Consider the following 15,332-nt stretch of genomic DNA (forward strand, 5'->3'; position numbering starts at 1 on the left):
GACTCAGAGAATGATCCTCTCAGAGGCTGGCTCAGCTGGGCAGGCCCAAGAGTAGGGCCTGTGTGGGTCCGGGTGTCTCTTCCTCCTTTCCTGGGTTCCCTCTGACCTCTCATTCTCTACCACTGCCCCACCCCAAATGTGAGGCACAGTACATCCTCCAGGGAGCTCTGCGGCCTGTGCCAATGGGTGAAACCCCGTCTCTACTAAAAATATAAAAATTAGCTGGGAGTGGTGGCGTACACCTGTAATCTCCACTACTAGAGGGGCTGAGGCGGAGAATCGCTTGAACCCAGGAGGTGGAGGTTGTGGTGAGCAGAGATTGCACGATTGCTCTCTAGCTTGAGCAACAAGAATGAAACTCCATCTCAAAACAAAACAAAACAAAACAAAGCAAAACAAACGAGAAAAGCGTCAGATCTCGTGAGAACTCACTCGCTTTCACCAGAACAGCATGGTGGGAAGTGCCCCCCTGATCCAATCACTCCTACCACTTCCTTCCCTTGACATGTGGGGATTACAATTCCAGATGATATTTGGGTGGCACACAGAGCTAAACCGTCTCAATTGCACCCTGGATGTGCTGACCCCTGTGATTTCCCCAAGTGTGGGACACCCGGCTGCATAATTTGTGGTAGTGGGGGACTGCACTCATACTTTCCCCTGAAAACAATAAAGTAAAATAACAGTTGCTTAAATAGAATCAGGTGCCTATCTCTAGGCTTCTCTGATAGGGAGGCAGGCGGCCCAGTAGTGACAGCAGAGACTGTGGCTCCGATGGACCTACCCAGGTTCTAGATGTGGAAGAGCAAGGCCAGGCCCCTGACTTTCTTATTGATAATGGTGCATGGGTCTCCGTGCCCTAGTGGGTTGGTTGAGGACTAGAGGATTTCAGCCTGGTGTATCCTTGATCACAGAGCTGGAAGCACAGAACTGCTCCCTGATCGCCACCCCTGGGCCTCCGGCGTGAGGGGACTTTGGCCCCCACATCTTTCTTGTCATGACTCCCTCTTCCATCCTCATCCCCTGGGCAGGGCCGGGGCCACAAACTTTCCTTGGTTTTCTCCCAAGATCAAGGGCCCCAGGGGCTGGGGCAGAGGGGACTCCGGAGTCCCCCACCAGGCCCTGGTTTCAGGGGAGAGGCAAGAAGGCAGGAGTCAGATCTCTGGGCCTGAGGCCTCAGCACCCTGAAGTTGCAGAGCCCGGGGCAGCCAGGAGGAACGACTGGGAGGGCACTTCTTACCATTTCGGAGGCCACGCTCAAATGGCCCTGCAGAGGCTCCCGTCGTCCTCCACTTCCTGCCTCTGCTTACTCACACAGACCAGCCTACCCCATTCAGGGGAGGCTTGGCAGCCAGCAGCAGCTGGTGAGATAAAGATGGGGTTGGGGGCCCTGTCCTGTTCTGTCCCGTCCTATCCTGGAGTTCCATGACTCTTGCCTTTGGGCTGAGGAGGAAGGAGGAAGGGGAAATGGGCCACGGCTTGGGGAGAAGCAAACACCCACAGGGAGGCTCCCTGACCAGCTCTCCTAGGGCTGAGCCCGCGGTCTGGGAGGGACACTGGGGTGTGCTCAAGGGTATGGGGGGCTTGGGGACTGGAGGTCAGTATGCCCCTCCCTAGTCTGCCCTTTCAGAGCATTGGATGCACTCTTGAGTTTCGGAGCAAGCCCTCCTTGGCTCCAACCTAGAGCCCAGCCAGGGAAACAGCTGGACAGCGACCCTGACAGTCACCTTTGGTGGCCCTGGTCACTCTGAGGGGCCCTGCTTGCTTCCAGCCCCTGTCCCAGCAGCTCCTGCAGGGCTGAGGGAGGTGACCAGGGGGAAGGAAAGGTGTCGCCAGGCTCTCTGGGCCCTGCTGCCCCCAGCCTTCCTGAGGAAGGAGGCAGCTGGATCCAGAGTTCTCTCTGCAGAGCCTCAAAGGGCCCCACAGGCTTTCCTCCTCCGCATCCTGCAGAAACCTCTGATGTCCCTTTATCCTGGAAGGACTGTCTCTGGCCTGAGACCCCAGCTCTGAGGGGCTGCCTTTGGCCCGACCCTGGCCCCGCCTCTCCTTACCCTGTGCCACATGCTGGGATCTCCTGTCCACCACTTTTCAAGTTTTTTGTTTTGTTTTTCTGAGACAGAGTTTCACTCTTGTTGCCCAGGCTGGAGTGCAATGGCACAATCTCTGCCTCCTGGGTTCAAGCAATTCTCCTGCCTCAGCCTCCCAAGTAGCTGGGATTACAGGCGTATGTCACCACGTCCGGCTAATTTTGTATTTTTAGTACAGACACAGTTTCTCCATGTTGGCCAGGCTGGTCTCTAACTCCTGGCCTCAGGTGATCCACCCACCTCGACCTCCCAAAGTGCTGGCATTATAGGTGTGAGCCACCGCGCCCAGCTGCTCAAGTTCTTTCTACCATTTCCCCAACCTCTCCAGTGACTCCGTGTCCCCCTTGACTCACCCCTTATGTCCCCCTTGGCTTCCTCTTACCTAGGAATCCCTCCTGCTGTGCTGTGGTCCCCAGGCACTCTGTCACCCCCAGCCTGGACAGCAGTCGCCGCCTCCTAGCTGGTGTTCCTGGTCTTGCCTCTCTCAAGCCATTTCCATGCAGTAGCCAAAGCTGAAGTGATTTTATTACTAGAGAAGAAATCCCTCCCTTCCTGAGCCCTCTGCAGGTCTCCCATTGCACATGAGCCCAGGGCTGACCTGTCAGGCTCCAGGCATAGGGAGCTTTTTTGTCCCCCTCCGGGACAGATGCTGTCCAGCTGCATCTGGGGCTCCTCCCTTCCCCAGGCCTAGCTTCCTGCTACTCCCTCTGCCTGGGCCACCCCTCCCACATCCTTCTCAGGCTGCCTTTCCCTTATTCCCCTCAATAACGCAGCACCTTCCCTGGCACACAGTAGGCACTCAATATATCAGGAGGGCTTCCCGTGCTTCAAAGGTGGCCTCTCCCAACTCTTCACCCTCCATCTCTCAGTTGACTGATCCCTCCTCCTTGAAATGTCCTTTCCTGGGGTCTTCCACGAGAAGAATTTCTCCTGCAACATCTGGTGACATAGTCTCACTCTGTTGCCCAGGCTGGAGTGCAATGGCATGATCTAGGCTCACTGCAACCTCTGCCTCCCGTGTTCAAGCAATTCTCCTGTTTCAGTCTCCCAGGATGCTGGGACTACAGGCACACACCACCACGCCCAGCTAATTTTTGTATTTTTTGTAGAGACAGGGGTTTCACCATGTTGATCAGGCTGGTCTTGAACTCCTGACCTCAGGTGATCCACCTGCCTCGGCCTCTCAAAGTGCTGGGAGCATGGGCACCACGCTGAGCCAAGTCAAGGAGTCTTATGTGACTAGTGAGTACTTACTGCACAGCACAGATCAAGGGCAGACTCCAGAGGAGAAAACATTCCAGGGTCAGATTCCTTGGCCCTCCCCACAGCTGGCTGTAAAGGCTGACATCTCCCCCTTCTCTCCCACTTCGGGTGGCAACACTCTCCCCCCAACTGCTTCCAGGCAGCCTGCTCCAGAGGTGCAGCTGTGTCCCTGTGCCCCAGAGGGACAGCTGACAGTTCGAATTTTGGTGGACTTGTAAAGAAATAAAGAGGGGCCATTTTGGAGAAGGCCATTTTACTTCGGGCGTTTTAATTACATTGCAGAGGCCGGAAAGCAATGCCTCGGGCAGGGAAGGACAGCCATGAAAGTGGAAGGAGAGGGAAGTGGGGTGTGGTAGGAAAGGACATTCCTGCAGGCCTCCGCTGTGGAGGACCCCGGGTAGGTGGCGCAGGGCACGGCTGGCGGAAGGCGGGCCAAGCTAGTATAGCGTCTCGCGGGCGTGGGTGCGCAGGTGGCGCAGCAGGTGGGAGTTGCGGCTGAAGCTGCGGCCACATTGCGTGCAGGAGTAGGGCCTGGCGCCCGTGTGCACCAGTAGGTGTCGCAGCAGATTGCAGCTGCGGCTGAAGCTCTTGCCACACTCCACGCACTCCTGCGGGGGCTCGGCCTGCTCCTGCCCTGGCTCCACATGGGTAGCCAGGTGCCGCCGCAGATGCGCGTTGCGCCGGAAGCTGCGACCGCACGTCTGACAGCTGTAGGGCCGCTCGCCCGTGTGGCTGCGGCGGTGGCGGGCCAGGTTGGAGCTATTGCGGAAACGGTGGCCGCAGGTGTCGCAGGCGTGGGGCTTTTCCCCTGTGTGGATGCGCTGGTGGCGCGCCAGGTGGGCGCTCTGGCTGAAGCCCTCGCCGCACTCGCTGCAGCGGCAGGGCTTCTCGCCAGTGTGGCTGCGCTGGTGGCGGGCTAGATCCTGGGTCTGGCCGAAACTCTTCCCGCACTGGGTGCAGAGGTGGGGCCGAGGGCCACCATGGGTCAGCAGGTGGCGGGCAAGGCTGGCCCGGCGCACGAAGCGCTTCCCACACTGCGGACAGGCGTAGGGCTTCTCGCCCGTGTGCACCCGTTGGTGGCTGACCAGCTGCGAGCTCTGTGTGAAGCTGCGGCCGCAAGCCTGGCAGGAGAAGGGCCGCTCGCCTGTGTGCACCCTCCGGTGGGCCACCAGGTGCTCGCTGCGCCGGAAGGCCTTGCCGCAGTCGCTGCACACGAAGGGCCTCCGGTCGGAGTCCCGGCGGCGGCTGCCGGAGCCTTCGGAGGACCGGTGGTCCTTGTCCCTGGCGTGGATCCGCAGGTGGCGCTTAAGGCTGGAGCGGCGCTGGAAGGTCTGGCCGCAGTGGGAGCACAGGACTTCGGTCAGCGGTGGCGCTTCGGCTTTGCTCTCAGGAGCGCAGGGAGGCTTCTGGTCCTGGGCGTGCGCCAGCAGGTGCTGCACAAGGCTGGCGCGGCGCTGGAAGCCACTGCCGCACTCGGCGCACAGGAAGGCTGGCTCAGAGGAGTGGGTCAGTAGGTGCTTGCTCAGGTGCGAGCTCTGGCGGAAGCGGTGGCCACACAGGTGGCAGGCGTGCGGCCGCTCGTCCGTGTGAGTGCGCATGTGCAGCTTGAGAATGGAGCTGCGGCCGAAGCTCTTCCCGCAGCAAAGGCACAGAAAGGAGCGCCCAGCAGGGTGCGAGCGCAGCTGGTGCGCCTTCAGGCGAGACAGCTGCGGGAAGCTCACCCCGCAGTCTGCGCAGATGAACTGCAGCTCCGGATTGGGCTCGGGGACGCCCTCAGCCACTTTGACCTCCAAAATTTCACTGCCGCCAAGAAGGGACCCATCTCCACCAGGGCCACTCGCCGCGGCGCCCCGTCCGAGCGTCTGGATGCAAGGCTCTTCCGGCACCCCAGAACTATCTGTCTGAGACTCTGCTAAGATGGCAGTGGGCCAGGGAGCCCCTTTGGGCTCTTCTTGTTTAAATTCCTCCTTGTCTGGGGTTCTGCTTCCAAATCCTGGGAAACAAGAGAAAACAGAGATGGTCAGGCCTATTCCCAGGGCCCCTATCAATCACCAGAACCTGATTGTCCTGGAAGTGGAAAGAAACCCAGGATCCTGCAAAGCTGGTGGGTGAAAGGCCAGGCACGGTGGTTCACGCCTGTAATTTCAGCACTTTGGGAGGCCGAGGCGGGTGGATCACTTGAAGTCAGGAGTGAGTTCGAGACCAGCCCAGCCAACATGGTGAAGCCCCGTCTCTACAAAAAATAAAAAATTAGCTGGGTGTAGTGGCGTGCACCTGTGGTCCCAGCCACTCGGGAGGCTAAGGCAAGAGAATCACTTGAACCTGGGAGGCGGAGGTTGCAGTGAGCCGAGATGGTGCCACTGCACTCCAGCCTAGGCGACAGAGTGAGACTCCGTCTCAAAACAAACAAACAAACAAACCTGGTAGGTGGGTAGAGAGGATAGAGGTCAAACAAGGGTGCCCCTTTATTTGACCTCAAAACAAAAAGTTAGCTGGGCATGGTGGCACACACCTGCAGTCCCAGCTACTCGGGAGGCTGAGGTGGGAGGATTACCTGAGCCCAGGAGTTCCCGGCTGCAGTGAGCCATGATTGTGCCACAGTCTGGGCGAGTAACATCCTGTTTCAAAAAACAAAAAGGCCAAAAAGTCAGGTAGGGTCTGGAACTTCAGGCAAAGAAGCGGTGTTGGCCGGTCACGGTGGCTCGTGCCTGTAATCCTAGTATTTTGGGAGGCCAAGGTGGGAGGATTGCTTGAGCCCGGGAGTTGAGACTAGCCTGGGCAACACAGTGAGACTCCATCTCTTAAAAAAAAAAAAGAAAAGAAAAAGAAAAGAAAGAGGCATCAGTGGTCACTACTCCAGGGAAGGGTTGCTTACCCAGGGGGTGTGCAGGCCACGCCTTATTCTCTGGCACATCCTCAAAGGTCAGGGACTCCTGTATCAAGAGCAGAAACCCTTGGTGAGAGAGGAACATGACTCAGGAATCTGTGGGGAATGAAACACTTCCCAGGACTGAATCAGGGAAGGTATGGATTTGCTAAAACTACAGTGGTAGGGAAGTTCCTGGGGCTTGAGAACACCTTGGGGTGCGGCCCAGCTCACCAGCACAGCTGCCAGCTCCTGATCTCCGGAACTCTCCTCTGGCCATGGTGAGGGGCCCTGGGGGCCTGACAGCATTGGGGAACAGGGGAGGAAACACTGTTAGAAGGCAGCCCTGCCTGCCATGTGGCTGCAAGGACATGCACTACATCATCGGGGCCCTGTGAAGACACCTTGGCGCTCTCCTGTCCCGGTCACCTGGGGAGTCCCCACTTCTCTCCCCACCCCAGACATCCAGGCCGCTCCCCAACACCCAGTCCTTGGCCTCCTAGGGCACAGGCTCCTCACTGCTTTCTTGCAGGGCCTGGAATGTCTTCTGGGGCCCCAGGCTCAGTGGCTGCTTTGAACTTGGGGGAAGTCTCCACTGTCCCAGCTCAGCAGGCTTGGCAGGCCTTGGCTGGGGTGGGGGAGGCTCATCCGATGGGCCCAGCACTGAAGGTTCTTCTGCAGGCAATTCCTTCTTGGGGCTGTGGCTGGGGACCTGGGAAGCACACCCCTTTTCCTCCAAGGTGATGTCTGCACGGGGACAACTCTTGCCAGCATTACAACTAAAATCCTGTTCAAAACACATTCAAGTTAAGTGACTCCCGGGGTGGCAGCCTGTGTCCTTCTGACTCCGAGGGGACATGGGACAGAAACGAGGTGAGAGTCAGACAGGGCAGGAGTTAAGAGGTGAAGAAGGAATGGTCAGGTGGGGGAAAGTGGAGTTTCCAGAGATTGTTCACTGGGGAGATTAAGTCCCCATCATCTGTATACTGCTCAGTCCACTGCCCCACCCTCTCACCAGCGGCCCCGCGTGGCTGGGCTCCCGGTGGATGCCCTCCAGCAGCAGCACCACCTCCTCCCCATCCCTGAGTGGCTGCCCCTGCAGGCGGCTCAGGAGGTGCGGAGGCAGCACACTCAGGAACTGCTCCAGCACCAGCAGCTCCAGGATCTGCTTCTTGGTGTGCAGAGCCGGCCGTAGCCAGTGGCCGCAGAGCTCCCGGAGCCGGCTCAGGGATGCCCGTGGCCCCATGTCCTCCTGATACTGGAAGCATCTGAACAGCTGGTGAGCCACCTCGGGCCTCAGCCTGGACTCTGGCCGCCTGGGGTCCTCTGGGCTGGCAGCCTCCTCCTCCTCCAACTTGACTTCCCCCAGCTGCTCCTGCTCCAGGGCAGCCAAGATTGATTCTTCAAGCATCCTTCACTGTGGGGATGCCTCCCTATAGCCGGCCCCACTCTCGGGTCTCTCTCCTCTCTTCCCACACCTGCGAAGGTGAACACCCTGGGTTAGGATCTGCTGAGAGGAAGCTGGTCGCACACCTAGGTCATCCACGTTAAAAGACACTCAATACGCAGACCCAGAGGAAGAGTTTTACTCACTGGGTAATGGTTCATGAGGGCAGGGCAGCCCCCGGTCTCAGGGTTACCAACAAAGCAAAGGCCAGAGAAAACTGACAGCTCTGTATTATCATCCCTCCTTAAAGCATTTAGAAATTTGCATCACTTGGCCGGGCGCAGTGGCTCACACCTGTAATCCCAGCACTTCGGGAGGCCGAGGCGGGCAGATCACAAGGTCAGGGGATCTAGACCTTCCTGGCCAACACAGTGAAACCCCGTTTCTACCAAAAATACAAAACAATTAGCTGAGCTAATTTAGTCCCAGCTGCTGGGGAGGCTGAGGCAGGAGAATGGTGTGAACCCAGGAGGTGGAGTTTGCAGTGAACCGAGATCACGCCACTGCACTCTGGCCTGAGCAACAGAGCTAGACTCTGTCTCAAAACAAACAAAAAAAAGGCCGGGCATGGTGGCTCACGCCTGTAATCCCAGCACTTTGGGAGGCCGAGGCAGGCGGATCACGAGGTCAGGAGATCGAGACCATCCTGGCTAACACGGTGAAACCCTGTCTCTACTAAAAATACAAAAAAAATTAGCCGGGCCTGGTGGCGGGCGCCTGTAGTCTCAGCTACTTGGGAGGCTGAAGCAGGAGAATGGTGTGAACCAGGGAGGTGGAGCTTGTAGTGAGCTGAGATCACGCCACTGCACTCCAGCCTGGGCGACAGAGTGAGACTCTGTCTCAAAAAAAAAAAAAAAAAATAGAAATTTGCATCACTTTTCCCAAGTGACTAAAGTGACCATCCCTGAAAGAGAAACAATCTGCCCTTCCCTTCTTCCTGATGTAGCCACTGGGAGCACGTGGCACCATCAAGACGGGATCCTGGCCAAAAATGTTTGTGTTTTACAGCTTTTTTTTTTTTTTTTTTAATATGGAGTCTTGCTATATCACCCAGACTGGAGTGCAGCGGCATCTCAGCTCACTGCAGCCTCCACCTTCCAGGTTCAAGCGATTCTCGTTCCTCAGCCTGGGTTTACAGTAAGTGGGATTACAGGCCTGTGGCACCACGCCCAGCTCATTTTTGCATTTTTAGTAGACACAACAGTTTCACCATGTTGGCCAGGCTGGTCTTGAACTCCTGACCTCAAGTGATCAGCCCACCTCAGTCTCCCAAAGCGCTGGGATTAAGGTGTGAACCACTGCACCAAGCCTGTTTATTTAATTTTTATTTATTTTATTTATTTTTATTTTTTTATTTTTTATTTATTTATTTATTTTTTTGAGACGGAGTCTTGCTCTGCCGCCCAGGCTGGAGTGCAGTGGCCGGATCTCAGCTCACTGCAAGCTCCGCCTCCCGGGTTCACGCCATTCTCCTGCCTCAGCCTCCCAAGTAGCTGGGACTACAGGCGCCCACCACCTCGCCTGACTAGTTTTTTGCATTTTTTAGTAGAGACGAGGTTTCACCGTGTTAGCCAGGATGGTCTCGATCTCCTGACCTCGTGATCCGCCCGTCTCGGCCTCCCAAAGTGCTGGGATTACAGGCTTGAGCCACCGCGCCCGGCTATTTAATTTTTAATTTAATTAAGTAATTTATTTACTTTTTGAAGACAGGGTCTCACTCTGTCACCCAGGTTGCAGTGCAGTGGCACAATCACGGCTCACTGTAGCCTTGATCTCCTGGGCTCAAGTGATCCTCCTGCCTCAGCCTCCCGAGCAGCTGGGACTACAGCTGCATATCACCATGCTGGGCTAATTTTATTTATTTTTTGTTGAGATGAGGTCTCATTATGTTGCCCAGGCTGGTCTCAAACGCCAGGGCTCAAGTGATCCACCTGCCTCAGCCTTTCAAAGTGTTGGGATTACAGGTGTGAGCCACTGTGCCTAGCCCAAAAATGCCTAATCTCAATCCAACTGGCCTTTATTTATTTATTTATTTGAGATAGAATTTCACTCTTGTTGCCCAGGCTGGAGTGCAACGGCAAGATCTCGGCTCACTGCAACCTCCGCCTCCCGGGTTCCAGTGATTCTCGTCCCTCAGCTTCCCGAGTAGCTGGGATTACAGGTATGCGCCACCACACCCCACTAATTTTGTATTTTTAGTAGAGACGGGGTTTCACCATGTTGGCCAGGTTGGTCTCGAACTCTTGACCTCAGGTGATCCGCCCGCTTCGGTCTCCCAAAGTACTGGGATTACAAGCGTGAACCACCCTGCCCGGCCTAATTGTGGCCTTCAGATCCAACTTCCAATGTTTAGGGCCTTGCAGGGAATATGGAACAAGTCAGACCATCTCTCAAAGAAATTGGCCTGAGTTACTCAGTGTCATAAAAAGTAAGTGCCTGTAGGAGGCGCTATTGGAGAGTAGCCCAAAGAAGCCTCACAACCAAGTGGGTGAACCTAAATTGGATCCTCATTCATTTTTCTTAAAGGCTTTAAAAGACATCCTGGGGCCAGTTGGAAAATTTTGAGTATGGTGGGGATGGATACCAGACGATAATAATATGACTACCCATTTCTGAGATGAGAGTCTAGTCTTGCAATATATAGGAAATGGCTGCGTTCTTAGGAAACTCTGAAGAGTTTGGAGAAGGGGCCTGAAGGCTCAGCCACATTTATGGACTGACGATGAGATACATATATTAATGTTCATTTCACTGCTCTTTCAAGTTCTCTGGATGTTTTCAAATTTTCAAAATAAAAGGTTAGAGGGGCTGGAGTCACGCCTGTTATCCCAGCACTTTGGGAGGCCTAGGCAGGAGGATCACTTGAGCCTCAGGAGTTCAAGGCCAGCCCTGGGCAACATGGCAAGACTCCCATCTCTAAAAAAATTAAAAATGTAGGGCCGGGTGCGGTGGCTCACATCTGTTAATCCCAGCACTATGGGAGGCTGAGGCAAGCAGATCACAAGGTAAGGAGATCGAGATCATTCTGGTTAACACGGTGAAACCCAGTCTCTACTAAAAATACAAAAAATTAGCCAGGTGTGGTGGTGGGTGCCTGTGGTCCCAGCTACTCGGGAGGCTGAGGCAGGAGAGTGGCGTGAACCCAGGAGGTGGAGCTTGTAGTGAGCCGAGATCGCGCCACTGCACCCCAGCCTGGGTGACAGAGCCAGACTCCGTCTCAAAAAAAAAAAAAAAAAAAAAAAATTGTAACCAGTCATGGTTGTGTATACCTGTGGTCCTAGCTACTTGGAAGGCTGAGGTGGCAAGATTGCTTGATCCCAGGAGGTTGAGGCTGCGGTGAGTGAGCTGTGACTGCAACACTGTACTCCAGCCTAGGCGACAGTGTGAGCTCCTGTCTCAAAAAATAAAAAATGTAAAATAAGTCATTTATCGTCACCAGGGGGCACTGACAACCTCCCCCAACCTCCTCCCAAGTCTAGGACTGTGGGGCTTCTCCTTCCTGGTCTGGTAGCCCAGTGCCACCCACAGGGGACTCAGTTCAGTCCTGCTCAACTAATTGAGGCTGGATGACTTAAGCTTTTCTGAGCGGAGCAGGCTCGTATTTTTGTTAGATCTCTGAGGCACTTTTTACATTTTATTTCAGACAGGGGTCATTTTATAGACATGGAAACCCAGGCTCCTGCCCTCTGCTTTCTGCCCTTCCTGTTCTCTAGCCTCAGGGCTCTCTCCTAGAGCCTCCCACTCTCCACTCCCAGTTGGCACCCCAGGTAGGGGGATGTGAAGAAAGCCTGAAGCACCACTCCCCCCACCTGAGTGGCACAGGGCACTGTCCAGCACATAGTAGCTGGCACACAGTAGGCATCCATGAGCATGAGCTATTACTGTTCTCATTGCTGCTGATTACACCAGGCACCGCAGCAGTGACTCATAGTTCTGTTGGACCCATCACCCATTCTATAGCCGAGGACACTAAGGCTCAGCAAAAAGGTAACCCAGTGGCCAGGTGTAGTGACTCAGGCCTGTAATCCCAGCACTGTGGGTGGCCGAGGTGGGTGGATCACCTGAGGTCAGGAGTTTGAGAGCCTGACCAATATGGTGAAACCCTTGTCTCTGCTAAAATTACAAAAATTAGCTGGATGTGGTGGCATGCGCCTGTAGCCCCAGCTACTCAGGAGGCTGAGAGAGGAGAATTGCTTGAACCTGGGAGGCGGAGGTTGCAGTGAGCCAAGATCACACCACTGCACTCCAGCCTGGGTGACAGAGTGAGACTCCATCTCAAAAAAAAACATTATCCGGGCATGGTGGCATGCATCTGTGGTCCCAGCTGCTCGGGAGACTGGGGCGGGAGAATCGCTTGAACCTAGGAGGCAGAGGTTGCAGTGAGCTGAGGTTGTGCCACTACACTCCAGCCTGGGCGATAGAATGAGACTCTGTCTCAAAAAAAAAAAAAAAAAAGGTAACCCAGCCTTGGGCAGCCTCTCCCTGGTAATGATGGCCTAGTTGAGAGCCTTGGCCAGTTCGGTGTACCCACTTAATATGAGCCTGAGGGTTCTCTGAACCTCCTTCTCAGGTGGGGTGTGTGTTGTGGTACAGAATGGGGGATTTTAAGCTTAGCCGCTGAGAAGAAGGGGGAGGTGATGCTAGAACATGACCCATCTCTCCCAACCTCCCGGAAACACACAGTATCTTCCAAGCCCCTCACTGCCCCCCCATCTCCCCTCCATCTCCCAACCTCAGCTACCTGGGGAAGGACTCCGACAAAACTGGGAAGTTCCCTGCCCCAGTCCCATCCCATCCAGGTATTGAGATGCTTCCTAGTGTTAACCCTTAAGCTCCCACTTTGGGAGCCGGATGGGGACAGGGTGGGGCCAGATAAATGAAGACAAAGTGAGAAATCCAGATTTCAACCCCTGCATGTGTGAGTGTAACCACCCCCGAGCCAGAACTATGCTTTCCTGCCCTCTGGCATCCACTCCAGGCAGCCCCCATCCCCCCCAACCCGTCTCTCCCCACTAGGGCGATGCAGTGCCTCAATCACAGATGAGTGTATTTCTCTGCCTGGCCTGGGAGTAGGAGCTGTGACTAGTTCAATGAGTGTTCATCCAGCACTTGAAGTTACTTCAATGTCTATTAGCAGAAATTAGGAAATGGCAATGATTCTGGCCATCTGAAAGGAAAAAACATAACAACGTCTAGGGCAGAAAAGGTCTGTGATAAATGATCAGAAAAATGATGTTGTGAGGCCGGATGCGGTGGCTCATGCCTATAATCCCAGCATTTTGGGTGACTGAGGCAGAAGGATCACTTGAACCCGGGAGGTCAAAGCTGCAGTGAGACATGTTCGCGCCACTGCACACCAGCCTGGATAAAAGGGGAAGACCCTGTCTCAAAAAAAAAAAAAAAGAAAAAGAAAAAGAAAAGAAAAGAAAAAAAAAAAAAGTGAGGGGGAGGAGAGAGAAAATGGGATTGTGTTTCACTGGTTTTTAGTCGCATGCACAAAATAACAAGAAAACCAATCACTGCTCATCCACTGCCCTGCAGGAGAAGCGGGCAGGTACTGAGCGTCCAGCGATTAGGCTCATTTCATCCCGGTCCAGCCCGTGCACTAAACAATCATTTCTCCCTTTGTGAAGTGCAAAGTTGCACTTGGTGACATGCTCAGGGTCACACCAGATGGAGCCAAGATTTGCTTTAGGCTGAGAACGTAGGTCTAGAACACAGTGCCAAGCTCTGAAACAGAAAAGGAACTGATCTCCACCTGCTCTATGCCATTTTCCTAGCCTTAACCGAAATATCACAGCATGAAACAGAAAAAAAATAAGAGGATTCCAAATTTCAGCCCTCAGGCCGAGCCACACAGGGAGGCCGGAATCTCCAGGTGAGGTCTCTCCAAAAGGTTTCAAAGAGGTGGAATTTGAGACAAGTTGGCTTCAGAGAATTTCTCCCTCCCCCCAGATCTCCAGGACAAAAGCTCTGTTAATATGCACCTCTGTTGGGGGTGGGCTGGGTAGGGAAGCAGGCGGAGGCTCTACAGCCACCATCCAACATTTGACCAGCTTAATTTGGAGCCCAGGGTGGAGGTGCTGCCACGAGACCCATCCAGGTCATGTGAGAGCCCAGAGTTGGGGAAGGGGGCAAAGGTGGGGTCCGCGGCCGGGAACACCCCCTTTCTCCCTGGACACAGTTGGCAGCTGCCTGATTTCTTGTTTGTTGGTGGGCTTCCCTCTGCGTGCTGGGCTGAGTGGACAAGGCCCATCAGTCCACCTGGGAGCATGTGAAGCCAGCCTTCTTCAATGTCACAGGAAGTTCTGCAATCTCCCTCCTCCCCAACGCCCCCCTCGCAACAGGTCCACCAAGCTGGCTGACACAAGGCTCCCCAGCAGACCCTCTACATCCTCCCAAGGCTCTTCCAGCCCCCACCCAGCACCAAGGCCTGGAGCCTCCCCTGCTCTCTCCAAGCTGCTGTGAACTCCTAGCACCCGTTCTGGCAGCCTGCACCCCGGCCTCCCTCCAACTCACCACTCGGAGTCCCCACTACACAGGCAGAGATGCTAGGGGGGTTCTCTGAGGACTCCAGGGCCAAAGCCAGCCTCCGCCAGCCTAGGGAAGGGCTCTGGGAAAATGGAACAGGAAGTTCCTTGCCCCAGTCCCATCCCATCCAGGTGATGAGGGGCTTCCTAGAGTTAACCCTTAAGCTCCCAGTTTGGGAGCGGGATGGGAAGAGGGCGGGGCCAGGGACATGAAGACAAAGTGAGAAATCCAGATTTCAATCCCAGCATGTTGAGAGTGTAACCATCCCCCAAGCCAGAACTACCACCTCCCAAATGAAGACTGGCCTGGTGCCCCTTGCAGGTCTGCCCATCTTTCTTTTGGGCTAAGAGCTGCCATTTTTAAATGCCCACAGTGTGCTGGTTTCTTTGCTAGGCTTTTCATTCACTTGACCACTCTTTGCAATGGCCTCCTGTGTGCCAGGCACTGTTACAAAGCAGGGGCTAAGGACCCAGAGAGAAACTGGAGGAATAAGGCCCTGCTCTCAGGGTCTTACATTTTAGGGCAAAGGGGTAGTGACGGTGCTAGGAAAAAATGGAACAGGAGGATGTGATGGGGCAGAGGCTGCTCCATCTACATGGTCACCTAAGGTCCTCCCAAGTCCTGCCAGGTGGTTTTGTCCCAACTTTACCGATGACGAAGCAAGGGCTCCCCAGGAGGGAAGTGACCTCACCAACAGCGTTTGGGCCCAAACCAATTCCTTCCCTGTGCTTAAAGTGCCTTCTTGGGTTGTGCCCTTGGCTGCAGCTGGTGCCTTACTGAGCGTTCAGAGCCCCCGGGGAGTCATGACCACCTCTCAGGTGTTGGCCGTTTCCCCGGCCTAGACCCCTCGGTCCGTTGGGGCCTGGACCCGCCTGACTGGCTCATCTGCCGGGTCTTTGTTTTCCTGCACTTAACATCTGAGCTCATCCTGTTCTTATTTCAGTTGTCTAGTGCTCCCTGCGCACGACGGTCTTTCTCCTTGGTCTGCTCTGCATTCCCCGCGTCCAGCGCCTCGCGCTTCCAGTCGCGGGCTCCTCCCACACCATAGTTTGTCCAGTGGCAGGGTCAGAAAAACCCGCCCCCAGGGAAGTGGGCCCAAAGGCCAAGGGGCGGGGCGGGGTTCTGTAGGGCCGGAGGG

General features: G+C 55.2%; 1 protein-coding gene across 12 annotated transcripts in view; it reads right to left on the reverse strand.

Annotated features, from left to right (window-relative positions):
* Positions 1 to 3,586: 3,586 nt before the first annotated feature.
* The window catches only part of ZSCAN10 (zinc finger and SCAN domain containing 10), a 28,910-nt gene continuing 17,164 nt past the window's right edge, over positions 3,587 to 15,332 (reverse strand). For 7 of the 12 annotated variants that reach the window (XM_073015090.1, XM_073015089.1, XM_073015092.1 and 4 more), the window contains 6 exons: positions 10,933 to 11,054; positions 7,232 to 7,694; positions 6,736 to 7,003; positions 6,451 to 6,515; positions 6,226 to 6,283; positions 3,587 to 5,343 (listed from right to left, as the gene is read on the reverse strand). In XM_073015090.1, coding sequence (XP_072871191.1) covers positions 3,788 to 5,343; positions 6,226 to 6,283; positions 6,451 to 6,515; positions 6,736 to 7,003; positions 7,232 to 7,627 — 2,343 coding nt within the window. In that variant the 5' untranslated portion in view covers positions 7,628 to 7,694; positions 10,933 to 11,054 and the 3' untranslated portion in view covers positions 3,587 to 3,787. Of the gene's footprint in view, positions 5,344 to 5,904; positions 5,969 to 6,225; positions 6,284 to 6,450; positions 6,516 to 6,735; positions 7,004 to 7,231; positions 7,695 to 10,932; positions 11,059 to 15,332 lie in introns of those variants that run through there. The other 5 variants (XM_007983425.3, XM_073015088.1, XM_073015094.1 and 2 more) reach the window with 4 other exon arrangements.

The sequence above is a fragment of the Chlorocebus sabaeus genome, chromosome 5, assembly GCF_047675955.1.
Source record: "Chlorocebus sabaeus isolate Y175 chromosome 5, mChlSab1.0.hap1, whole genome shotgun sequence".
Classification (NCBI taxonomy): Eukaryota; Metazoa; Chordata; class Mammalia; order Primates; family Cercopithecidae; genus Chlorocebus; species Chlorocebus sabaeus.